The sequence below is a fragment of the Antechinus flavipes genome, chromosome 1 (assembly GCF_016432865.1).
Source record: "Antechinus flavipes isolate AdamAnt ecotype Samford, QLD, Australia chromosome 1, AdamAnt_v2, whole genome shotgun sequence".
In the NCBI taxonomy this organism is placed as follows: domain Eukaryota; kingdom Metazoa; phylum Chordata; class Mammalia; order Dasyuromorphia; family Dasyuridae; genus Antechinus; species Antechinus flavipes.
Window position 1 is genome coordinate 123,514,325 of NC_067398.1, and position 27,651 is coordinate 123,541,975.

General features: G+C 32.0%; 1 protein-coding gene across 1 annotated transcript in view; it reads right to left on the reverse strand.

Annotated features, from left to right (window-relative positions):
• The window catches only part of RICTOR (RPTOR independent companion of MTOR complex 2), a 118,553-nt gene that overhangs the window by 42,647 nt on the left and 48,255 nt on the right, over window positions 1-27,651 (reverse strand). The window contains exons 4-12 of the mRNA XM_051990217.1: window positions 21,264-21,328; window positions 20,765-20,896; window positions 19,797-19,860; window positions 12,479-12,605; window positions 9,001-9,170; window positions 6,989-7,056; window positions 5,225-5,292; window positions 3,609-3,691; window positions 1,114-1,201 (exon numbers count right to left, since the gene is read on the reverse strand). Coding sequence (XP_051846177.1) covers window positions 1,114-1,201; window positions 3,609-3,691; window positions 5,225-5,292; window positions 6,989-7,056; window positions 9,001-9,170; window positions 12,479-12,605; window positions 19,797-19,860; window positions 20,765-20,896; window positions 21,264-21,328 — 865 coding nt within the window. The remainder of the gene's footprint in view (window positions 1-1,113; window positions 1,202-3,608; window positions 3,692-5,224; window positions 5,293-6,988; window positions 7,057-9,000; window positions 9,171-12,478; window positions 12,606-19,796; window positions 19,861-20,764; window positions 20,897-21,263; window positions 21,329-27,651) is intronic.

Consider the following 27,651-nt stretch of genomic DNA (forward strand, 5'->3'; position numbering starts at 1 on the left):
TAAAAGTGGTAAGACTTGATTTTTCCTTTCTTTATCTTTTTTCATTTCAAAAATCAATGAAAACAAGTATGTTAAGAAAATATACAGAGAAAATTAAAATTCCTTAATCTCAGGTACTGATTGATAGTGCTATTAAAATTTTTTCTCTCTATAGTGAAATATTTAGACATTGTTTCTAGATTTCTAGAAAAACAAAAATAATTAAGTTTTAAAATGAGTTACAGTTTTTCATTTCAATCTGATCATTCTTTTCGTAACTATAAAAAGGAATAAATTAGGCATTATTATGTTCCCTCCCACCTATGTGGGAAATAGTCATCCTCATTAACATGGGATTAATCTGGGTTCTGGAAATCAATAATTAAGAGATCTTAAGTTTTTTTGGCTACTAGGGAATTTTGAAGGGAACCCTAACTATATCTGAAGCAATTATAATTTAAAATTAATTATGATAATACCACAAAGCAACTGCAATCTTTGTCATGTATAAATTTTGAAAGACTTCATACAAAACATTTAGATATTTAAATAAAAATTTTAAGAATAGAATTTATCTGTTTATCTGAGATATATAATGTAATAATGTAATGAGATATGTAATGAAAATAATAGAGCAGTTTATGATGTTTTTTGTTAGTTAGATTAATATTTTCTAAAGAAAAAGAATTTAAAACTAGGTATTTCTATATTTTTTCCCACCATGATTTTGCTTTATCATGTGCCAGCATTTAAATTTTAATTTTTTTTTAAAGCTATGGTTTTGATATATCATGTAGCAGCATAAGAAATTAAATGGGAGTTTTGTAGAAGCTGCAGATGGCACACAAAGTTCAGTAGACAACACAGAAAAAGTTCAGAAACTTAGAAATGCATAAAATGTATATTTAATATTGTATATCAACATATCTTTTTTATAATAATATTTTTAATACCACAATAATTCAGATTTTCCCCCCTGGTATTAAGGGTCAAAAAATTTTAAGTGTACTTTCCAGATCAGGGAGGCATTGCACCCTACTATGTGGGAGGGATAACTGAACAATAATAAAATGATAGTTTCTAGCAGGAAAAAGATGAGTCAATCAATGACTGCATCTTGTTCTCAATACCTACCTACACTGAGCAGTGCTTCAATGAACTCTTCAGTCACAACAGGTAGAGGCAGACGAAATATATCATAAAGAACTTCAAGCAGACCCCGCTGTAAGTATTAAAAGACAATGTCACATTTATGTAGCTTTTCTTTTCATTCCAATAGTCTTGTGAAGTAGACAGTAGAACTATTTTCCAGAAGAGGAAAATGAGGCTTAGAAGAGTTAAATTCCTTGCCCAGTCACCCAGTTAGAAAGCATAAAACCTGGGACCCAAGACATCTGATTTCAAGTCTAATGTCCTCTCTCCAATACTATGTGTAAAACCTTCATTTAACAAGAAATGTGTACCTTTATTGATTTTTAAATCTCTGATATGTTCTTGCTAAAAGGAAATTATAAAAACCATTGGTCCTATATACAGTTTTTATTTGAGAGGAAAAGCAGACACAGTGAAACCAAGGGGGGAGGGGATAGTAGAAAAATTGGAGTACAGCATAATAGTGGCAATGAAAGCCTATTCTCTCCTATAGTTATGAAGCTTAGAAAGAATCAAAGAAGAATTTAGTAGTAAGCTATATAACAGTGAGCCGATTTTGTAAGCAAGAGGACACAATATAGCTTTGGTCTATTATGGATGAGCTGCCTTTTTTCCTGTAGGATGATTACAGACAAATTAGTAAGAATGAGAGACTTTGAAAATGAGCGTCAAGGAAATAAAACAAATGAAATTTCCTACCTGACTAAAACTGTAGGCATCTTGGCCTCAATGGAGCCTAACCAATCTATCAGCCAATATATATAATATTATAATCTACAGCAATAAAGAATCCAGTAACACTACCAGTAGAGTTCCTCTAAACCTTGATTTTTTCCACTACAACTTACTAAAGCACAAAGTAAAGAGAAGGCTAGTGTTCAAAAGAATACTGAAAACACAATGTACTTTCAGTGATCAATCTTTTGTTCACAATCTTTTTGTTCCTTTAAAATAAAACTAGAGATGTCATTTTATCTTTGTGAGGTGATCCCATTGAGAAGCTTCCTCTTCTAATGTAGGCCAAAGTCTTCAGTACAACATTCAGTCTTAGAGAATTGATTGGACACTGAGAATGATCTGATGATGAAAATGATGAAAAAACTACTGTGTCAGATATAGAATTTAAGCCTTCCTTAAATCCAAGGTTACCTCTCTTTCTACCATGCTATACTCTCTCGAACTTACTCTTCCTTTCTATTTACCTATCTTCTTTTGTCTCTTTTTGTTCTTTGTATAGTTACTATTTCTACCTCTATTCATCTCCACCCCAACATGCTTTTTGCTCTTTCTTGCTTCAATGAAAAGAAAAAGAAGGAAAACATATCTAAAATATTTACAAAATTTGTGAGTAAAAAAATTGAGAGGGGGAAGGGCTAGACTTGTCTTTTCCCTGTCTAAAGATTTCTTAGTATTTTAGAAATCTATCTGAGGGTTCTGACAGGCAAAGTAATTGTCCATCTTCTTACTGAGCTGGAATGAATCAGTGGCAAAAACATTCACTGAGTGGTCCCAAATGCCTTTCATTATGTTTCTAAGTATATCCTGTGATATGAGTGTGCCTTGTAATTCAGTATATTTTTACTAATCTTAATTAAAAAAAAAAAATCACAAACACTAATAGTATTTTTGAAAATGGCACTTTGTAATAGAACATTTTTCTTTAAAGGAAAAAGCAAGCAAATAAAACTGGATGGCACAGTGAATAAAGTGCCAGACTTGTAATCAAGAAGACCTGAGTTCAAATCAGGCCTTAGACCCTAGGTGTGACCCTGGGTAAGTTATTTAACCTTATTTGCCCCAATTTTTTTCTTATCTGTAAAACTGAGCTAGAGAAGGAAATGACATACCACTCCTGTATCTTTCCCAAGAAAACCCAAAATGGGTTATAAAGAGGACATGACTAAAAAAAATAATAGTAACCAAAGTGTTGCTACATATGACAAAATACTAACCATATAAAGGAGTACAAAATGTATAAACATAAAACCATAGATCAGTGGGAAGGATCCAAGCAATGATCTAGTTCTACCCCATCTTTTTAAAGATGAGGACAATAGGTCCATCATGATCATTTGCTTTCTCAGGGTCATGTAACTAGTAAATAAAGCCTAAAACTGGAAAGCAGCTATCCTGATTTCCATCCTTCTGTTTTCTACTACACTAAAATGTGTTAAGAAATACTATCTTCCTTATTTTCAGAGTCTCTATTTTGACTGAAAGGGGCGGCAAGGAATCATGTATTTGATTTAGAATCAGAAGACTTGAGTTTGTATCCTAATTCTTGTCTTTTAATACCAGGTTGGCCTTTAGCAGGAGCTCAGAAAAGAGCTCCTGTTTCCCTATCTGAAAGAGGCAGTTGTATTAGATGACTTCTAAAAATCCTTCATAAATTTACGGTACTATCCATGATCCTTGTCAAGAAGAGAGGTGTGGCTAAAATGTCGAGAAAAAACAATCACTCAAAGCATTTTACCTACCCGTATTTCCATATTTGGTATACAAAGTACCCCAATTAGAGACTGGATCCCAGAGTTGCCAGGCTTACATAAACTAATTATACCTGTAAGAAAAGAAACATTAATACCTACTGCAATCAAATACTTCAACGAATAAGATCTGTAAAAATTTGGCTGTACTCAAAATTTTAAAATTCAAATATCATAGTATAAAGATTATTATTTTTCAGTGATTACAAATAACTTCTGTATTGAATAAGGTTATAAAATTATTTTAATTTTTTTATTGTTTTCAAACTCAAATTATATATAGTTAAATACTTAATCATTATGGCTACTGCTAAATGATTTTCTGAGGGAATAAAAATCCCAAAGAAAACAGAAAGCTCCTCTCCTTTTTTTAAAAGTGTACTTTTATTTATTTTTGTTGCGTAATTCCCAATTAAATTTTTAACTTTTTAAAATAGGTTTTTATTGATATTTTCAGTTTCTTCTATCACCAGAGTACCTGTGTAGTCTTAAAAGACCCTTAAGTGTCTCAGTCATCATATGACACATATTATTTGTAAGAAGAGCCCCCACCCCGCCAAAAAAAAAAAAAAAAAAAGGTAAGCACATTTGATCAGTATATTGAAAAAGTCTGAAAATGTGCAATATCTAAGACCTGTGGACTTTCCACCTCCCAAAGGATAGAGTTCAGGGAGTTCTCCTATTTCTTTATTAAAGTCCCACTTGATCTTAATACTTTTCTTACATTTACTTTTGATTTTTTGGGCTCATTGTTCTTTTCATTTCCATTTCTGTTGACTTCACTTTGCACCTATTTAAATATCTTTCCATGCTTTGCGGTATTCATCACATATAAAATTTCTTATAGCACAGTAATATTCTATTACTTTGTTTACTGCCACAATTGCTTAGCCATTCACTAATTGAAGGGCATCTACTTTGTTTCAAATTCTTAACTGACAAAATTTGCTGCTATAAATATTTTTGAGTGTCTGGAGATTTTTTTTCTTATCAATGGCTTCTTTGGGGTATACATATATTAATGGATTCTTTGGTTCAAAGGGCATGAACATTTTAGTAACTTTATTTATTTTTTGTTTGTTTATTTATTATGTTCCAAACTGCTTTCCAAAATGGTTATACCATTTCACAGCTCCACCAATAATGTATTATTATTTTGCCTAAATTTCCAAAACACTTCCAATATAGTTGTCATTTTTGCATGTGAAGGGAAACCTTAGGGATTGTTTTGATTTGTGAATACTTTGCATTTCCTTTATTGAGAAGTTTGTTCATATCATTTGACCATTTATATACTGGGGAATGGCTGTTTGTCATACATATATACATTCTTTAAGTATCTCCTATCATTGAAATCAGATTCGAAGATCTCCCCCCCCCCCCCCATTCACTCATTTCCATTCTTGTCCTAATTGCCACTAGTATCCTTTTAATAGACCCAAAATACTAAGTATTAATGCTATCTGGAATCTGAATGAGAAAATTAAGCTCAGCACTTGTCTTTAAATGGAGAAGGAAAAGAGGGAGTTATATGTAACAAGAAGATTCTAAAATTTGATAAGGAATTTTTAAGTCATAATTCTTGAGGGGAGAGAGAGGGAACTTACCTGCCCATGATCGGAATGTTGCTACTATTCCCATTTTACTAGCTAGGAACCGTGCTTCTCGGTCTTCTCTATTAAGAAACAGAGTATTTAGGAATCAAAGTAGTGAAAATGGTAAAGTTTAAAGCTTCTGAGTTTGACACATAGAAATGTATATATACATATATAGTTTTTTTTTTTTTTTTTTGGGGGGGGAAGTACCCACACTTGTGATTCTATCAGTCTCCTCTGTAGATTTACCTTCCATACAGTACTCCCTTTATGTAGAGTACTCATGACTCTGTTCAGGGCTCTCCCTACTTTTTATCAAGGTGATCTTATCACTTCTCATTGATTCAGTGATCATCTGTATGCAAACTTCCATCTGATGCCAAAATCTAAATGTCTATAAAATATTTCTTTTGAAACTCATTTCCATAACACCAACTTCCTAGATATTTCACAAACATCACAAATTCAACCTTTTCTTATCTTTTTCTCTTCTTTTCTCTATTTCTGTTGAAGGTACCACCGTTTTCTGGTCACTCAGATTCCCTACTTAGGGATCATTCTCACCTCTTTCTTTCCCTTTGCCCCTCATATCTAATCAGTTGCCAAGTTTTATTGATTCTACTTTTTTAACATCTCCTGAATCCATCACTTTTTCTCTCCTTCCACAACCATCCTGTTCCTCAACCCTCATCACCCACCATCCAGAATTCATAGCTTCCTAATAAGTATTTCTGCATAGTCTGTCTCTACTCCAATCCATCCTCATGGTGCTATGTTTGTTTACCTCACTTTTACTACTTGAACCTGAGAGCTCCATTCCAAGCTCAACTCACTGCTTGCTCCAAAAAAAGCTTATTCCCAAGCTGTCAGTGAATTTTCACCCAGTAACAGAGTACATATATACTGCCTGTATCTGTGAACATGTTGCAACCCTCCAGTAATATTCAAATGCCCTTATGGTGGTGATTTTTTCACTTTTGTATTGCTATCACATGTATGTCGAAAAGAAACTCATTTTGAGAAAATTAACACTCTATCTTTAAAGTGTTCCCAGAGCACTGAAAGGTTAAGGGGCTTGCTGAAGTCACACATATCACTGAGTGACTGTCACATGTATAGGAGGCCATTCCTGGTCTCCTGTACCTTTCCCATTAGGTGACCTCACATATGCTTTGTACTGCTTTTGTACACTGTTCCATATGTACATGCCATCTCCCTTGATGGAAAATAAGCTCTTTAAGGATAGGGACGGTTTCACTTTTGTCTTTGGATTTGAAGGGTCTAACAGTTCCTAGCACATGTTAAGTACATAATAAATGTCTGCTAATTAAGGGAGGTATTTGAACGTAAGTCTTCATGATTTGAAACAAGTATTTACTCTGTTAAAGCAATCTTCATTTGCTTTTCCAACCCTGGTTTTTCTTTTACTCTCAATCCTTTATTTTTTAGAATATATCATACAAATGAAATACTGTAAAGTTATTCCCATTTTACCCCATATTCATTAATAAAAAAAAAAAAAGTTAAAATCTTAAATCTTAAATTATAATTACTGAAGCTTTAATGCCCTCAATTAGAGATCCAATATTTGAATGTCTTATTAATAATAAGTTCATGTTACATTTCTATTTTTTAAAAATTTAGTTAAAAAAGGGTACAGAGTCCATTATATCCCTTTTAAATTTCAGGAGAATCCAAGAGACTCCTCACAATATGAACTTTGAAAATTTAAAAATAAAATTAAAAAAAACATGCTGTGAGATATCTGGCACTTACTTGAGCTGTCCTTCTGCTGTGTCTGGATTATGCCTATAGTGAAAATCTGTATATGGTGCTAAGATTCTCTAAAAATGAAGAAGAGTATTTGTTATGGTCATATTATATTTATAATCAATAAGCTACATTCACTTTCACTTCTTCAATGATATTCCAAAAGAATTTGTTTAAATATTTAAACTAGGGTAATATTAATAAATTAAAACCACTGCTAAACAAAGAATAATCCTGGGGGAAAGTTTAGTTTATTTTTTTTTTTTAATTTTTAAATAGGACATTTTTAAGTGGGAACACAAAAAGTATAGGTAGCAACATTCAAGACAGGTTGAACAAAAAGAGAAGTCCAGATAAAATGAAAGTATATGCTAATCAAGTTTGTGTCTACCAAAATTAAAAACACACCTTTGACTGAAAGGAGACCAATGTTTTGAATAAAAGAATGAGTCAGTATTACTGAATTTTTAGGATCACAAAACTATTGATATAGGTCATGAAATCCAAGATTATTACTTTGTAAATGAGAAAACTGAGGCCGAGTCAAGTGATTCGATAAAAGATCATATAAGTAAATAAAAATAACAGGGCCAAGTTTTGAGCCCAAATTTTTTCAGTCAGATAAGAACACTCTTTCCACTTAGTACACTGTTAATATGCAAGGAAAGAAGTGAATTTTTGTAAATCGTGAGAATCATCTATGTGTTAGGATAAATTATTCTTGTTTCAGCGGTGATAAGAAATAAGAACTCATATCTACTCATTTTTATTTCCATGTTTTCCTCCCTTTGGAAGAGGATAATTTTATTACTTCTTTCTTCATTACTGTTCTTCTCTACTTCAGATTCAAATGATCTCATAAGAACCTTCCCCTTCCCTCCCAAAATATAAGTAAATCTATCCAAAGGTAAAAAATTTACTGTAAACTTTAACACATTGATAACCTGTGGCCTGACTATGTGCAAATAATTAAACAGTTTACTATCTCTCCAATTTTAAAACTAAAATCTTGTTCCAAATAAGATTTTTTTTAAAATGTCACTTGTAAAACATCACAGATTTTAGTTTATACCCAGAGGATACCTTTAAACAATGAATGCAGAATTTATTTTTAAGGAGAATGGCGGTGATTCAGCAGATAAGAGTGGGGAATCAAAGGGTCTTGGGTTTAAATACTGGTTCTGCTACTTTCTGCATGTGGAAAACTTGGGCTAGCAACAGACCAAGTCCTTTGTAGATCTAAATCTATGATTTTGTAATTCTATTAATTCATGATAAAAAGCTAATAACATCAGTTTCATAAAAATAAAAATCAAAATATCCAAAGATATCCAATAGTCATACTGAATTAATAAATTTAATATAATCAGGCTATCAGATTAATCCAACAATATTCTCATATATAAGAGCCTTCATTAGGGCTAGGGATCACCAGTGATTATTTGAAAATTTATCAACACTGTTGTTATTTATCATTTTAACCATCCTCTACTAATCAGTTAGTCACTCTTTGATTGTGCCTCTAATTTAAAGTAAAGAATCTAGCATATAGTAAATGATAAAAAATATGTATATACAAAAGTAAGCATCATAGTCTACTTTGTTTCACTTTTGCTTTAACCTTATCTACCTGAACTCAGGACTTGGAGTAAATATTCCACATAATTGACCTCACTGTTTCAGATGAACTGGGAGAAAGCCTAACTAAATTAATGAAACACATGAAATACAGCTAATAAAAAATTTACGGCTTTAGCTGTTAACAAAGGATTTCATAGAGGAGGACTTCTTAATCTGCCTTAATAAATTTATAAATGGGATTGTTTAGTCCTTTTTTCATAGAAAGAATCGTGTTAATTTTCAGATCAACACAAATAATATAAATCCCTAAGAAGACAAAATGAACAGGGTTTAATTATACAATAAATATTAGTGAGTATGGCAAAGATACTGTGTTCTAAAAAATTTCAAATTAATAATGTCAATGTATAAAATTGAAAAAAAGGAAAAATGTGTACCTCTAATTCTACATCTGCTCGAACATACTGTCGGGTCTTTGGATGATTTAAAAGGTGCAAAACTGTAGTAATAAGGGCCTCATTTATTCGACTTAATTGGCAATCAATCACATTTTTTAGGATGGTACTTAGTCCACCTCGGAGAGCTACCACCTCCGGATTCTGAAGTGCTAAAGGAAAAGAAATAAAACTTTTAAGTAAAGTAAAAAATAAATTGTACTAGGAAAAAAAACTCTCAAGGTATGTAATTAATAAAAAAGTAATTATAATTATACAGAATATGTAACAAGATGGATGATTTAAAAACAAAGACCTTTTTGCTGCTCAGTGATACTAAAGTGGATTGCACATAAATTTATAAAGATTATTTGAAACTTGTAAATTACAATTTGAATATTCAATAATAAAATTAATATTCATGTGAGACAACAAAAGAGACATTTTAGACAAAAATGGCAATTATTTTCCTTTAATACATGATCTAAGATTTAATAAATCATTACATATGAGGTGTGACTATAAAGTAATGCTAGTGATTTAACATACCAGAGGTTTGTTACAAATCAAAGAGGTTTGTCCCCTTCAAAGTCATTACCTTGGAAGGCTACACATTTATTCCAATGCTGCAGGCCACTGCTCAAAGCATTTTTAACTCCTCTTTTGGAATTGCCTTCAGAGCCTTCATCACATTCTTTTGAATATTTTCAATGGTGACAAATTTTCATCCTTTTGGGGTGGATTTGATTTTTGGAAACAGCCAAGAGTCACTTGGAGCCATGTCTGGTAAATAAGGTGGGTGGATTAAGCTGAGTAATACTCTTTGGGGGTCAAAATCTTTTTTCACAGAAAATTTGCTGTAAATCAGAATATAGTCATGGTGAAGAGGCCAAACACTGAGCCACAATTCACCCCTTATACACTGCAAAGAATTTTTGAAAAGTTTCAGTATTTCTATATGAAACTTTTAATAACTGACGTTGTCATCATGAACAATGCTTTATAATATATCTCAAGTATTTTCCAAAATGTAATAATGTTTGTTCTAAGTTATGTTACATTAGCCCTTCCATCTTTCTGTGAATTTCCACATTTGTGAATAGAGGGAGTAAAAAGTATTCAGGTTAAGATGACTTAATTAAATATACCTTAAACACATTTATACTTGCACAGAAGGCAGCAAATTTTTAGAAAAAACAAATAAAATAAAATATTTTAGCCACTTAATTCTAGTTCTGAAAAGTTCATAAGGGCAAAAGAGAAGAAGGAAAAACAAAAATTCATCCTGTTTTAAATTTCAATTTAATCTGAAGAAGCATGATATTAGAATACATAGTTCTGGAAAAATTCCTCAAAAAAGGAGGAAACTTAGTTGCCTCTAGTTCTAATGACTTATGTAAGTGACTAAGTCTCAGCAATGCTTAGTCATCAATATGAATTTTAACAGAAAAAAAAGAAGAGACTAATGTATAAAATAAGCATTAAATCAGATCTGTACGAGTTCTATAAAAGATTCAACTGAAAAAAGATTATAAGATCAGAGATCTAGAGTTCAAAGGGACTAGTGAAGCAGTCCAACTGTCTCTTTTTATAGTGGAGAAAACTTAAACTCAGCAAGGTTTAATTTTAAGTCATCTGACTCCAAAATCAATTTTCTCTCTACTGTACCTCACAACCTCCTCAGACATCCTTCAGAAGGAATACCATGTGAGTAAATATGAAATAATTATTAGAATTTATATCTTATTATACAGCTTTCAATGGGATTTCACACAGCTCATCTCATTCTATCTTTGTAAGAATTCTTATGATGAAGGCAAGATAGTATAGTCTACATTTTTTAATAAATGAGGAAATCCAGATTGAGAGGTTATAATTTGACCCAGGTGATATAGATGATTTAGTAATAGTAATCAGGACTAATACCTAGATACTCTGGTCTTCTGCTTGAGATGCCATTACCTTTTTAAAAAGTGATCAAGAGCAAATAATTTCTATTGGATAAAAGAGTTAATATTTTGAACTTTACGTCATTGTTTCTATGAATGGGTCACCAAACTCTCCTGACACTGATTAGAAAAGGTGGCATATCATTCCCTTACTTCTTGAAATACTAAGAGTCACAAGAGATTTGTTATTCAAAAAAGTGGAGCTCACTTGTCATTGAAAGAACTATAAATAACAAATTGAGCAAATGGTTTTAGCCATTTAGCCAAAGTCCAAGAACATATAATCCATTTGTCAAAATGAGTAAAATCAATATTTTCATATATGTATTATCCTGTAATTTAGCATAATAGGACACACAAAACATATAGCAAGGCTATACAAGGGAAGCAATACACAGCAATGCAAAAAACCAAAATTTTCATTTATGGCTATGATATGCTGACAATCTTGGATCTCAGGAAAATTGGTTATTTCCACAGTAGATTTTGATGCTTTGTTTCTGGGTCATACCAAAAATATATATGATCAGCAATTATTAATTTAAAAATGTTATTTTATTTAACTTTCCTTAAAAGAATAAAGTGAGTCCAGTCTTGCAGTGCCTGTTGTCTTCCAAACCGAATGGCACAATCTTCGCAGAAATTTTCCTTGTTTTCTGATGTGTGAATCTTTTTCTTCACTGAAATTTAACTCTTCAGCCATAATTCTCACAGTTTAATCCTCAGTATCAATCAGGCTTTTCTTGGGATTTTTTTTAACATTTTCATTTAATTCTGTGGGTTAACTGATGACCAAGTCAGGCATTATTATTATTATCTTCACTACCTTCTTTGAATATTCTGGGTAAGTCAAGAACTCTTGATCTTGATCTTATTTTATTTCAAGTTTTTTTTTTTTTTTTAAGTATCAAATGTCTTTAAAAAATTTTTATACCATATAAAATTTTACATTTATTCTTTGCTTCATATAATTAGCACTCATTCTATGTTCTTCACAACCAAGCAGCACAAGATCAATGGATTTTTGAAATGCTACTAATTCAAGATCAAACAAAAGTCCTTGTCATGATAATTCCATTTTTTTTGCTTCCACTAGTAACATCATAAGCCACCTTCATTACTTTATAGTCACCCTTCATAAGACAATGTAAGGAACTAGTAATTTTTTTCCCCACTCCTTTAATCTTACTTTTCTGTTCCCTACTTTTATCAATTTATGGGTATATTAAATATTATTAGTTTTCTCTTTTAACTTGGCCAACTGAGTGTTCATCATCATACTGCAAGTCAATAGAATTTATTTAACATTGAATTTAGATATGAGCTTGGATATATTTACCAATATCTTATTTCAAGAAGAGTACCTGATCTATTGATGAATAACTAACTCTATTTCATCAATCACAGGCTCTTACCATTACTTTTTATATATTACTAATGCAATGACTAAAAATTTATTTTTTAAATGACTGAGAAATATGACATACTTTAGAAAGAATTACACTTTTATTCTATTTGTGGATAATTCTTACCTAGTTCACAGATAATGGCAATACATGCTCGAACCATTCTATCTCTTTCCTGAAGGCCATCGTTTCCAACAGCTATCAATGAGTTGGCAACAGAGCTGGGAAACAGGGAAGCATTCACAGTGATCATCTGCACAGACGATAGAGGACAGGGAGAGAAGAAAGTCAGAAAATGGAATTAATTCCTAATTAACATATTTTAAGATTTAAGTACTAACACATTCAAATCTTATTGCAATCCTTCAAAGATGTATGCTAAGAATATGTTTTGTGTCCTCTGTCTCAACAAGGACTTCAAAAAAGGATAAAAATGGTAACTAATGAATGCTTTAACAATATAGAACTGAACAGAATCTTTTCCTTAGATAAACTGTCTCAATTCTTCATTTCAATTTTTTTTTCTTTTCAAAAAGAATTTCTTCAGATCTACTATATGTCTAGCACTATGTTTGGCTTAAGTACATACATATACATAATATTTGTTTATATAAATACTATTCATGGATGGACTACAGGAAGAAATTTTCCAAGATTATGTATTTAAGGGGATTTATTTTATATTGAGCATATTGTTATACAGCAGAAAATTTAACATAGTTTTGTAGGACTTACAGCTAAGGTTTCCTTAGAGACAATTTAATATAATTTCCTCATTCTTTTAATAGATGACAAAATCAAAATCAGGATAGGTAAAGGAACTTGCTCAAGATTATACAGATGAGGTAGTATTTTGTTGATTCCTTTTATTTCTTATCCACTAAAAACTGCTGCTTCTTATTTATGCTTTCTCCATTGTTAATTTATCTGTTTCTACAAATTTAACTACTAGGCAGAATACAACATAATTTCTTTAAAATCACATTTACCACCTATTGGATATTTCCTCCTACGCAGCTCACCAGCACCTTAAATAAACATCACACATACTTCCTGTCACCCCCCAACCCAGATAATTTATATATAGATAGATATATAAAAATATACTTTCTATATAAACTATCTCCATTTTCCACTCATCAATATCTTCTATTCTTCATTAACTTGAAATCTGGATTACAATGTATCAATTAATTCAAGGTTATCAATGATCTATTAATTACCGATTTCTAAGATTTTATTTCAGTCTTTATCCTCTTTGACCTTGCTGTAACATTTATAACCTATTCTCAATCCTTGTTCTTCTTGACTTCTCTAAAAGTTTTGTCCTTATTTATTCACTTTCTCTCTAGATTTTTTGAGAGACAGCTCTTTCCTGGTTTTCTTTCCTATTTCTTAGTTATATCTTAGTTTCCTTTAATTGGATCTCTTCATCTAAGTTTGACTCACTCATTAAGATGATGGGAGACAGTGAGACACAGTAAAATAAGCACTGAATTTAAAGTCAGAGGCCTTTGATTCAAATTCCAGTTTCACAATTAACTGTGTAAATTTGGGCAAGTCATTTAAGTTTTCTGGGCCTTAGTTCTCTCCTGCAAAATTGGGGAGTTGGCCAAGAAGATATTTTGATTTTAAATCTACAGTCCTATGTCTATTCACAAATCTCTTGGTCCTCCTTTGTAAGTTTATTTCACTGTCTATTCCACTCTATATGATTTATTACTAAAAACTTAAGCCTCCATTCTTCCTTTTTTTTTTTTTTTTTTTTTTTTTTTTAAAGACACCTGGCTCAGGCTTCTTCTCTACCCCTACTACCACATCAGACCTTAGAGATTTTATATGTTGTCCCCTCAAATATTGTGGCCTCCTAATTCCATCAATATCTTCAACTCCTATGAACTACATCATTCCAACTGACTGCTGATTTCTTCCTGTTTTCTATTAATATCATTATAATCTTAAAAAAAAAATCTCACCTAATCCTTTCATTTTTTCTCAAACTTTTAAAAATTGATTTTTCACTTTTACTACTATGCATTCTTTGAGGTTCATGCTATTCATATCTACCACCCAGTCAAAATTTTGGTAGCTGTTATTCAATAGACCCCAAGGTCCTTCTTTTTCTTCACCGAGTTTGCTCACTTGATCCATGCTAGAAGAATTCTACATATATATTGATTCTCTCTCAAATACACTAACCACTCAGTTCTCCAAACTAGTTACCATGCCTGCTCTATCTTACCTCAGTCTGAGACATAAAGATAGTCATACCCCTTGATCTTGCTATCATCCACAAATACACCATTCATGTGCAGGAATTCTGAAATTCTCTTTTAAACCATAATATATTGAAATTTCTGTCTTTCCTTAGCTCACACTATTCTTCATCTGTTGACTTCCAACCTCTTACTCTCTTCCAGACTATCTCCCTTCTCTTCACCATCTTCACTCTCTGGTGAAATATTTCAACTATAAATGGTCCTCTCTCTTTAGTTCCTAGCCCCACCTCAACCTTTTTTCAATTATACCTAGAGTCTTAGCTTTGGATCACTCCCACCACTCGCCATCTCATTATTATCCACATGCAGCTGAATGAAGGTGAAGAAACTAAAATCTGAGTGGGTACACCATAAATTTATTTTATATAACCTCAAATGGGTTCTTAATGCTGCCAGGCAATCCTATTATACCTCCCTTATCAACTAAATAACTCAATCTCCACAACTTTTCTTTTAATTAAAGCTTTTTTATTTTCAAAACATATGCATGGATAATTTTTCAATACTGACCCTGGCAAAACCTTGTGTTCCAAATCCCCGCACCTCCCTTCCCCTAGAAGTCAAGTAATCCAATATATGTTAAACATGTTAAAAATGTATGTTAAATCCAATATATGCATATATTATTTATACAATTATCTTGTACAAGAAAAATCAGATCAAAAAGGGAAATAAGAAAATAAAATGCAAACAAACAATAACAAAGAGTGAAAATGCTATTTTGTGATCCACAAGCAGTTCCTACAGTCTTCTCTCGGGTGTAGATGGCTCTCTTCATCACAAGATCACTGAGATTGGCCTGAATCATCTCACTGTTGAAAAGAGCCACATCCATTAGAACTGATCATTGTATAATGCTGTTGCCATGTACAGTTACCTCCTGGTTCTGCTTATTTCACTTAGCATCAATTCATGTAAGTCTCTCCAGGTCTCTCTGAAATCATCCTCCTGATTGTTTCTTATAGAACAATAATATTCCTTAACATTCATATGCCATAATTTATTCAGCCATTCCCCAGCTGATGGACATCCACTCAGTTTCCAGTTTCTTGCTACTACAAACGTTTTTGCACATGTGGGTTTCTTTCTCTCCTTTAAGATCACAATTCCTTTTCTAAATCTTTTCATCCTTTCTCAAAATTCCTATGGCTCCTGCTCTCTGCAATTCCCTCTTCTCATCTCCTATCATTCAGATGTCTTCTGTTAACTCTTTCCTCTATCCATTTCACATTTGAAGTAGCTTTACTCTTTACCAAGGCTAATCTTAATCCCTCTACTTGTTCAAGTGATCCCATTGCAGTTCTCATTCCAAGATTACCCATTCAATCATATGCATTATTATTTTCAATCTCTCTCTCCTACTGCTTACAAACATGTCCATGCCTCCCCATCTTAAAACAAAAACAAGGAAACAAACCCTTCTTTGACCCACACCTGATAACTATCACTCTATATCTCTTCGTGCCTTTATAGGTAAACTCAAAGGAGTCAGGTATCTTCCACTGTCATTCTCCTCTTAACCCCTTACAATTTGGTTTCTGACCTTGTCATTTCACTGAAACTGTTCTCTACAAAGTTAGTTGCTACTATGTTGCCACATACAGTGGCCTTTTCTCAATCTTCATTCTCCTTGACCTCTTTGCAGCCTTTGACAATGATGATCATTTTTTTCCTCCTAGATATTCTCTCATCTCTAGGATTTCATGTTACCATTTTCTTTGGGTTTTCCTCATACCTATTTGAACCCTCCTTTGTCCCTTTGCTAGATCCTCCTCCAGATCACAACTTCTAACCACAGGTGTACCTCAGAGTTATGTTCCAGATCTTTTCTTTTCCTTTTATACTACTTCATTCAGTGATTTTTATCAGCTTCCAGGGATTTAATTACCATCTCTATTCTGACGACTCTCAAATCTACTGTTCTTGCTTCAATCTCTAAACTGACCTGCAATCTTGAATTTTCAACTGTTTAACATTTTAAAATGGATGTCCAGTAGACACCACAAACTCACTGTACCCAAAACACAACTCATTATCTTTCTCTCTGAATCCTTTCTCATTCCTACCTTCTATGTAGAGGATAACACAATCCTCCTCACAGTCTTTCAGGCTCAGACAATCTAGAATCATCTTAGATTCCTCATCTCTCTCACTTCCCACACTGTCTTTCAATTCACTTTTGAAACATCTCTTAAATCCTCCCCTACTTGTCTCCTCTGACACTGCCACCATCTAGTGCAAGCCCTCATCACTTCACAGACTTGATTATTGCAACAGTCTATTGGTGGGTCTTCCTACCTCCAGTCTCTCCCCACTCCAATCCATTCATTCTCCATTAAACCATTAAAGTGATTTTTCATAAAACACAGATCTGATCACATCCCATATTCAAGAAACTAGTGATTTCCTTTTGTCTCCAAGAGTAAATGTAAAATGTTCTGCTTGTTCTTCAAAGTCCTTCATGACTTGGGTACTTCCTACTTCTTATGATTCCCCAATATACACTGATACAGAGGCACTGGCCTCCTGGCTGTCCCATGAATAACAAACTCTATCTTTTGGTTCTGGGCATTCTTTCTCATTGGGCCCCATGACTTGAACACTCTCCCTACTTAGCTCTAATTTCTCTAGCTTCTATTAAGTTACTGCTAAAATCTGACCTTTTATAAGAAGTCTTGTCAGTTAATTATTTCTTATTTATCCTGTATATAATTTACTTTGTATATATCTGTTTGTATGTTATCCAATTTCCTTCCTTGCCCCGACATTAGACTGCAAGCTCCTTAAGGAGAAAGACTCTATATTGCTTCTTTTGTCCAAGACTTATCATAGTGCCTGGGACATAGCATGCAGTTAATAAATTTATTTTGATTGATCAACTATTAAACTCCTAGAAATAATGCTCTCTACTCTATTGCTTTCAGGTCCTCAGACTTCCAATCACACACACACATTCTATAGATGGTACCTAAAAATACCTTAAATGCTAAATCTAAAGACTCTTTCTCAGTTCTCATCTTTTTTGAACCTCAACAGCTTTTGACACAATTGATTTACTCCTGCTCCTAGGTACTCTATCCTACCTGTCTGAAAACTCAAATCTCTTTTGCTGCTCCTCCAAGGCTCTTATCTCTCTCTATTCTACCCCCCAATAATGTCATCTGTGAATATAGACAGTCCTCAAATTTGGACCTCATTTTTCTCTTCAGCTATAACCCAAAAGAATTCATTGCTTGTAGGACATGGTCACCTGTTCTTTCCATTTTTCATTCTTGCTAAGGCCTCACTTTGTCTCTCTATAACCCTAAACCTACCTCTGGTCATTCCAAATATAACTGCCATTTACCCTGGCATCTGTGTTTCCCTCTCCAATTGTTCTTCCTGCCTTAACAGTTCTCTTGGTTCACCCATACAGCTGCTGTCTCGGCTCTTATTTATGTGAACAAAGGGATCTCCAACTCAACAATCCCAAAGTAAAGATCATCACTTCTGCCCTTCTCCCCCCTGCCCACTCTCCATTCTTCCCTTCCATACTTTTCTTTTAGACACTACAATCTTTCTGGTTGCCCATGGCTGTAACGTTAAACTCATCCCTAACACTTCCTTCTCTATTAACAACTACATCTCATCTGTTTTTCTCCTGCTACAGCATTTTTCACACTCTCCATAGCCTTGTATAGCCTTGTAATTGGGTCTCTGTGCTTTCAGTTTCTCTCCTCTCCAAAGCATTCTAAACAGTTGCCAAAATAACCTGCATTAAGTACAGATCAGATCATGTTACTCCATGAAAAAAAACTTTCAATGGTTTCCTATTACCTCTTGGCTCTAATAAAGTTTTCCAGTATGACAGATACAGTTTTTTATATTATCATAAAAATATAATGATTTGGTTATAGTAGTGGGAAAAGGTAGGAGTGGGAAAGTGGTATAGCACTATGATCCCATCAATGTAGAGAACAAGTGTGGAAATTCCTGACACATTTTAGTATGAGAGAAAACTATTTCAATGAAAAAGTTAGGAAATAAAAATGCACCAACACTAATGCACTGTTTGATGAAGCTGTGAACTGATCCAACCATTTTGTAGAGCAATCCAACTCCACGTATCCTTTGATCCAGCAATATGATTGCCAGATCTGTATCTTAAAAGAAATTCATAACAGGGAAAAGAACCTTTTTGCACAAAAAAGCAATTGTTTTGTAGTGATGAAAAAGTTAGAAATTGAAGGGATAACTCTCAATTGGGGAATAGCTGAACAAGTTGTATCATATAATTATAATGAAATACTGTTGTGCTATAAAAAATGAAGAACAGAATGATTTCAGAAAAGCCTAGAAAGGCTTACATGAACTCATACAGAGTGAAGTGAACAGACATGGAACACAGTAATAGAAATGTTATATACTGAACTTAACTGTTCTCAGCAATACAGCAATCTAAGGCAAAACCAGAAGACTCATGATGAAACATGCTATCTACCTTCAGAGAAAGAATTAGTAGAATTTGAATAAACTAAAACACATTATTTTTTTTTTTTCTTTTGTTTTCTTGATTTAAGTTTTGTTCCACAAAATGACTAACATGGAAATGTTTTATATGACCAAAGACATAATCTGTATCAGTTTGCTTGTTATCTCAGGGAGAAGGAAAAGGACAGAGATAGAATTTGGAAGTCAAAGCTTAAAAAAACACAGTGCATGTTAAAATTTGTTTTTATATGTGATTTAGAAAAATATTTTTTAAAAATTCTATATAAAAAAGAAGAAGGCATGATATAACTAGATGGATTAAGAGAGATAAATTTCTGATTTATACTTATGATTTCACTGATATTTTTATAAACAAATTAATATTGAAGATATATTTATCATTAAAAAATGCATTGTAAAATTAATGAACTTTAAATAAGGAAGTAGTAATTATAAAAAACATCCCTACCTTCATCAAAAATGGATGAGTAATTATCTCCAAACTACTCTATGTCTAATATAAGACATATGAGACATACTTTCATTATTTCCTAAAAAGGATGTGAGCATCTTAAAGGCAAGGACTGTTTTTGCCTTCCTATGTATCCCCAAAGCTTAGCACATTGTCTGGTACACAGTAAATGCTTAATAAATATGCTGTGTTGAGAAAAAATGCATCAAGACAATTGTCATACCTTTCTGACTAATCGAAGTGCTTGCGTCCTCTCTACCTCGTTGCTCTGTTGTATGTCAATGCACCTATGCAGGATATTAATAAGCAAAATTCCGATTAGATAATATTTTTATATGCAAACTAGTTTTATAATGAGATAGCTATAAATACAATGTCAATATGGTATTTACCCAAAGGAAAAGAATATTCTTTTAACTGAGCTTTTAGATATCCAAGAAATATTTTCATAATGCTTAATTGGTTAATATTTATATCTCCAATGAAAAATATTTATATTGAAATATTTATTTTCTTATTAAAAAAACAGAAAAAGACAAAAAATTCATAGAAACACAATTACAGACATGTCAACAGAATTAGTTGTGAAATGAAATTGGCTAAGTGTTAAGAGAAACTTTTCTAACCTGGTCCAACTTCAAGAACGCTACATTTCAAATATTCTAAAATTAAAAAAAAATACTTTGTTTCCCCGAAGTAGTTTCTTTAGAATATTAATGTGGATCAAGTTTAATAAAAGGGAGTATATATATATTCTGGCCATTATAACTGTCTATCCCTATATGATGCAAACCCTAAATTTTAATTTAGTTTATCTACCTTGACATAATTTGGAAAATCTTACTCAAATAAATTTTTCTTCAACCCAATTTCAGTTAAACTATTCTTGCACATTTTAAAGCTTCTTATATGAAAGCAAAATGATGCCTTATAAAGATTATAAAATGTAAATAATCTAAAAGTGTATGTATATCTATATCTATATCTCTATATATATATAAAAAAACATTCTTACATGACAGTTAAAGTATATTTGCTGTATGTAAACATGCTTTTATAGTTTTTTATTATTTCAAATGAACAATTAATGGATTTTTAGAACCAAGAAATAATTTCTCTAAAAGTTTCTTTGTGTACATTATTCTATTGCTAAAGAAATGCAAAACAAAAAAGGCAACTGTAGAAAATTACCTAGCTATTAAATAATCCACTTTCAACTTTAGCACCTTCTGCAGAATACTTGAGTCTCGGATGAGATATCGAAGGGCTCGTAATCCTGCTGCTCGTACTTCTTTTGCTTCATTCAGTAAAGCTAATCGCAAACTGATGAAAACAAAACAAAACAAAAAAAAAAATCCACATTCTTATCTATATTTAACATATACAAAATACCATGTTGATACTTTGAATTAACTTTCATTTCTCATAATCTGGAAAAGAAATTTTCAAATCTCAAAACTCCAAATATATGTCAAATATCAGATAAGGTACTTGATTTTTATACATAACCAAAACCTATTTTTGAATTTCATACCTCTTCTAAATGTATAAAATAAAATTATTTAATTTTTACAACTATATTTAATCTATTAAATATCTTAATATGTTAAGTCTATAATGTCAGTACTTTAAAAATGCATAGACTTCAAAATGTTAGATTATAATTCAGAAAAGATTTCAAGAAACTTACCATATTATGATATGCTCATAATTAAAACCTAGCTTTTCTTCACTGTGGCCAATATTGCAAAGAAGCTGTCAAGAAAAAAAAATCCTTTAAATATTAGGTCATATTCATATAGCATTTTAATCTTTATATTATGCTTTTCTTAAAACAATCCAATAGGACAGACTGTTTTGAAAAGGATACCCCTTTTCAAAGGTGATTAAATTGAGGTTCAGGAAATTCATGTCACTTTGTAAGAAACATACAGCTCTCTGTAAGAGAGCTATTTGAACCCAGGTCTTCTAAATTCAATTCTCTGTGTCTCAAAGACACCCACAACAAAACATACAAATAAAAAGTTAGCTGTATCTACATTCAGGATAAATACATAAAATTTAGTGAAATTCATTTGGTTTAAATTTAATCTATAAAGGGGTTTAGTTTAATAATCTACAAAAGCCATATATTTTAATGCAATTAACATTTTTCCTTCATAAAATTTTAGTGGAATAACGACTTTACAAATGTACTCTAATGTTCTCATAACTAAACTCTCATCATTACAAAAAAAATCTTTCTCTAAGTTTTAATTTAATCTGAATTTCGTAGTATTTCATCAAATAAGAATTTCAAGTGCCTACTACATGTGTGGCACATATGAGACAGACAAAATACAAAAAGTTCATGGCCTCAAAAAACTTATATTCTTTTAACAATGATTATTTTATTTTGTAAGCAGAGAAGTTCCTTGAATTGTTACAAGTACCTTATTGCAACAGAATTAGAAAAAGAAATTTATTTTATTCAGTAACATTTATTAAATATATTTGGTAAGATATAATGATTTAATCCCAAAAAGTAATTTTTGTCTCTGAAAGTTCATAAATTGTATCAATACTAGATAATCTAACAATGGACACAACTACAACCTATATAGCAAGATAAGAAAATGATTGAGTGAGGTGTCATTAGCAAAGCAATCAGGAACTACAAGTTCACTATCATTTGTAAAAAATTTGAAGATCTATTATTTAAGGACAAAGTAAAAGGGGATGGAGTACTGGGTTCAGAGTAGAAAGGCCCTGGTCCTTCATGATAATGAAGAATCAAATGTAATCTTATGAAGCATAATATAGTTTATGCTAAGCAGATAAATAGATATGGTGCATTTAAATGGCTAAGAAAATCAGAACCACAATCTAATTTTATGACTTGCAGAATTTTCCTTCATAAACTTCTTTCCAGATAAACCCCACCTGGTAAAAAAGAAAAGTCTTTTTGACAGAATAAAATTTAGTGGAGATTACAGTTATAACTATGACAACACATATCACTCAATATCAGAAAAGTCCATGAAATGTTATCAGATTTTCACCATAGGAAAACTTTTAGAAATTAAAATTATCCTCTAACTTTATAAGTAAGGTTTAGATGTTTCATAAGGTCAATATATCCCATACTTTTTAGTTGACACTACTTAATTTTTGTGACGATGTTAATAAAACACGTCTTATAAATCAGCCATGTAGAATTCTTAAAACTTCATGATAAATACAAATTAAGCTAAAGATTTAGAGAGATTACGTTTCATATTGGGCTATAAACATTTGTCAGCAAAAGTTGATGGCTAGACGCTAGACACAAATAAGTAGAGTATAAAGTTTGTTTAAAATTTTTTCTCTTCCCTTTTCCCCTTTGTTATATCTAGTCTCTTCTTTGGGGATATTTTTCTTCCCACAAAACAACAAAAAAACAATAGCAGCATTTTACCTGGAGAATCACAGTGCAGCTACACAGAATTAAAAGTAATGATTAAATTTAAAAAAAAAAAAAAAAGATAATTTAATTTTTCTAGAACTTTTGTGGAATGTGAAAGGTACTGGTTAACTGAAAATTACTACTAGTAGTAGAATTCTACTACTAGTTTTCAAAGAATAGGAACATAACAAAGCAAAAGAAATATTAAATTAAATTGAATTTTTATCTTAAGTAATTAAGAAAACAATTAAGAACTTTAACACCCCAACTTTAACCACCTCATATATTAGAGAAAGAACAACAAAGATTGTTGCACATGACAAGCAATTTTGTGAGGAAAGACATTTTTCTGGAGTGAAGCATACAAATAAGATTGGGATAGAATGGTTTTCCCATGTCATAAAATCACTTTAAATCTCTTAAAATATCTTTCAAATCTATTCAACTGTTCTGTCTTGGATAAAAGATACTAATACTAGCATTTTTTTTTCCTACAAGGCACTGAATCTAGATCTGAAGCAACTGTTTAATATGAACAGTAGAAAAATCAACGTATATGAATTAAATAGTCACACCAAACTCTAGCTTAAAATGAAAATTGAGAAAAAACAAATTTCTCAAAGAAAAGTTACAACATTAGATGCAAAAAGAGAAAGTTAACTTCTCTAAATGACTCTAATTCATGGGATTTTACATATTCAAGGTAAGAAAACTAATCTCTTTCCCCCCCTTCTTAATTTCATTTGCTTGATATAGAGAAACGCTTCCTGTCATTAACAGAAAGCAAATATATAAAAGGACATGCCAGTAGTGAAGCAAAATCCCTTTTTTTTTTTTTTTTTTTTTTTTTAGTAGGGAAAGGGAAAGTTGAAATAAGTTTTTAGGAACTTAATTTAAAAAATTTTTATTTGTGAATAATACCAGATTCTGTCTGCGTGTTTGATTTTGAAAGTTTGCTCCATATAAGATAGACTTTCTTTGCTGTTTATCATTTGCTACCTTTATGAATTGTTAGGTACAGAAAATTTATGCTTGTAATATGGATTTCAAAACAAGGTTCCTAATGCCAACTTTCTTTGTAGTAGCCAGAAACTGGAGACTGAATAGATGCCCATCAATTGGAGAATGGCTAAATAAATTGTGGTATGTGAATATTATGGAATATTATTGTTCGGTAAGAAATGACCAACAGGATGATTTCAGAAAGGCCTGGAGAGACTTACACGAACTGATGCTGAGTGAAACAAGCAAGGCCAGGAGATCCTTATATACTTCAACAACAATACTATATGATGATCAATTCGGATGAACCTGGCCATCTTCAGCAATGAGATGAACCAAATCAGTTCCAATGGAGCAGTAATGAACTGAACCAGCTATGCCCAGCGAAAGAATTCTGGGAGATGACAAAGAACCATTACACTGAATTCCCAATCCCTATATTTTTGCCTGCCTGCATTTTGGATTTCCTTCACAGGCTAATTGTACAATATTTCAGAGTCTGATTCTTTTTGTACAGCAAAATAACTATTTGGTCATGTATACTTATTGTGTATTAATTTATACTCTAATAGATTTAACTTCTACTGGTCTTCCTGCTATCTAGGAGAAGGGGTGGAGGGAAGGAGGGGAAAAATTGGAACAAAAGGTTTGGCAATTATCAATGTTGTAAAATTACCCACACATATAACTTGTAAATAAAAAGCTATGAAATTTAAAAAAAAAAAAAAAAAAAAAGGTTCCTAGTGCCACCTGGTGGTGGTAATAATATACTACAATCATAGGAAAGGTTTCTAAGTAAAAATACTCAAAATCTGAAGTAAAAAACAAAAACCAACTGTTTTATTATTCAAATGCACTATGTGGGACATATATATAAACTTTGGTATTTATTTATAAATTTCTCTGACAGACAAGTGTAATTCTTTAAAATTGTGTCCTGTACTATTTTAATAATCTTATGTCTTTTATGGCATGAGTTTTTAATATAAAAATTATTTAAAAATAAGATTCTTTTGGATGAACTTAAAATAAAAAACAAGTGATTGAAAAATTTCAAAGAAAATAGAACATGTTAACAAGTGAAAAGTTTCACAAAATTAAAAAATTGTTCTAACATACAGAATTTAAAATATTTTAATAGAGAATGAAAGATTGTTTCTACTAACAGTTACACATTACTTTATCTACAAAAATGATGTCAGAAGACAGTTATGGGTATGTGACACTCATGTGATTAAAGAATCAGATCATTAGATTCTTCTAGCTATACCTCAGAAGAAAGCTTAATTCTTAAGATATAATTCACTGAATTTTAACTGTAAGGATCAAGTATGTTAACTACATTAACTACATGTATACACAATAAAAGTGGAGATTTTCTCCACTTGTCATTCCTATGACTTATTTATATTAATGTGTGGGGGAAAAAAAGTTAGCTAAAACAAATCTTAGTTTTAATGTTATTTTTAAATTCCCTACATAAAGTTGCTCCATTAAAAGCATCCCATTTTTGCAATAACATACTTAATTCATTATCATAAAGTCCTACTTTATTGTCAGAGATTCTTCCAATAACATGTCACTTAATCAACCCAAAAATCAACCAAGCTCCCAGTCTTAATACCCAATTTAAACCCATTTCTCAAGTGAGTTGCTAAATATCAGAGATATTTAAATATTTAAACAGTTTATTTATAAAAAGCATGTAACTGTCTATTGCCAACAAATATGCATCAAACCAAAGACTTCATCTGGCTCTTTCTAAATTTCAAGACAAAAGAAATAGAAAATTCTCAAATTAAAAAAAAAAAAATCCAAACTTCTTTAAACTCTTTCCATGTATAACAGGGATAGAAGGAGAACCATGGTGGTGCTTTCACTCTCAAGCTCTAGTTAAAAGTTTCCTCTTCTCTTCAGATTGCACTAACATCCGCTTGCTCTGGGGAGACAGATTATAACTTCCAAGTTGTGGTCTTTAAACACACACACACACACCACATACACACACGCATGCACGTGTGCAGAAACATCCAAAGTCACCTGGGAAATATTTTTGTAGTGTTCCAAATAAAATTGAGTTCAACCTATTGACTGTCAGAACTCTCTTTCTTGATGATATCATCTGCTCTTAAGAGCTGAATTATCTCTTCGCAGATGACTCCTGGATATATATCCAGCTTTGTATAGCCAGCTGCCTGCCAGACATTTCCAAGCACTGACCCAAAGGCAACTCAATCTTAACAATCTAAAAAAGAACTTATCTCTCCTCCCCCTCAAAACCCACTTCACTTTTTAATTTCCCTATTTCTGTAAAAGGTACCACTAGTATTTTAGTCACTCAGGTTTGTAACCGCTCCCTATAGTCAATTAGTTGCCACATCTCAAATCTACCATATTTCTCTCGTCAGTTCTTTCCACTCATAGAGCCCAATCCAAGCTGACACCCATTACCTTTCATTAAAACAACATCCTCCAAAACAGTCTTCAGGTCTTCAAACTCCATCCTCAATCTAAAGAACTACCCAAGCAATATTCCTAAAGTAAAGTTTGACCATTTCACTTTCCTATTCCACAACTCCCTATTCCCTCTACAATCAAATAAAAACTCCTTGATTTGGCATGTAAAATCCTTTCAAACTGGCCTCAATTTACTTTTTAAGACAAAATACGCAGTACCTCCTTTTATATACCCTATGTTCTAGTCAAATAAGTCTTAGACACAACATTCTATCTCCCAACTCAAAGTCTGTATGCCAAACCTGCTCCACTAGCTAGAGAACACTCGTTCACTTCCACCTCTTAGAACCCCTAGTTTCTCAAAATAAAGTGACACCTACTCCTCTGATCACTAGTGTGTTGCTCCTTTAAAAAAAGCTACCTTATATATTTTGTATAGATTTCAGGTATATGTATATACATGTACACACACTATAATATTCATTCTCTCTTCCAACTTCCATAAGAGAATATAAACTTAAAAGGTTTAAAGTTTCTGTTTTTGCATATCTAGCATCCAGCCTGTTGGCACATAGAATGTACTTAATAATGCTTATTGGTTGACTTATAAGCCACCTTCACAAACTTATAATACAGTATCCTGATTATTAAAACTACTTATTTTTTTGGCTTCCTGTATAAAATAATTATTCATTTTCAAATGTGTGCTTTAAAATCTTGTCAATTTGGTAATAAATTGTTATGTGTCATAGAAACTTAAGTCTCACTCACAAGGCCCTACTTTTTAAAATACCATATATGGAAGTTGAAGGAGATTGTGTGATTTCCCAGTGAATTTTGGTTAAATATGTATATTGAGAAAGGTTTCACGTCTTCAAGTTATGCTAGCTTCTCAAAGTATATTTACAACGAAAACCCCCTAAATTCATTTTACTTTTCTTGGAGATTATCTCAAGTACCGGCCTAATAAGACCTTAAGGGATCCACATGGGTACTAGAATATGGTTTCTGGAACATTTCTATGTCTGGCATTACATTTTCCTAAGGTTCCTCAAAATTATCCTAGATAACAGAATTTAGGGTAAAAGACTAAGACCTATAGTTAGGCAAACCATTTCAGTGTCAATCTAACAAAAATTAGGGGCAGCCCAGCATTCTGAAATCACCAAGTTTCATTATCAATATTTAGCCTCTT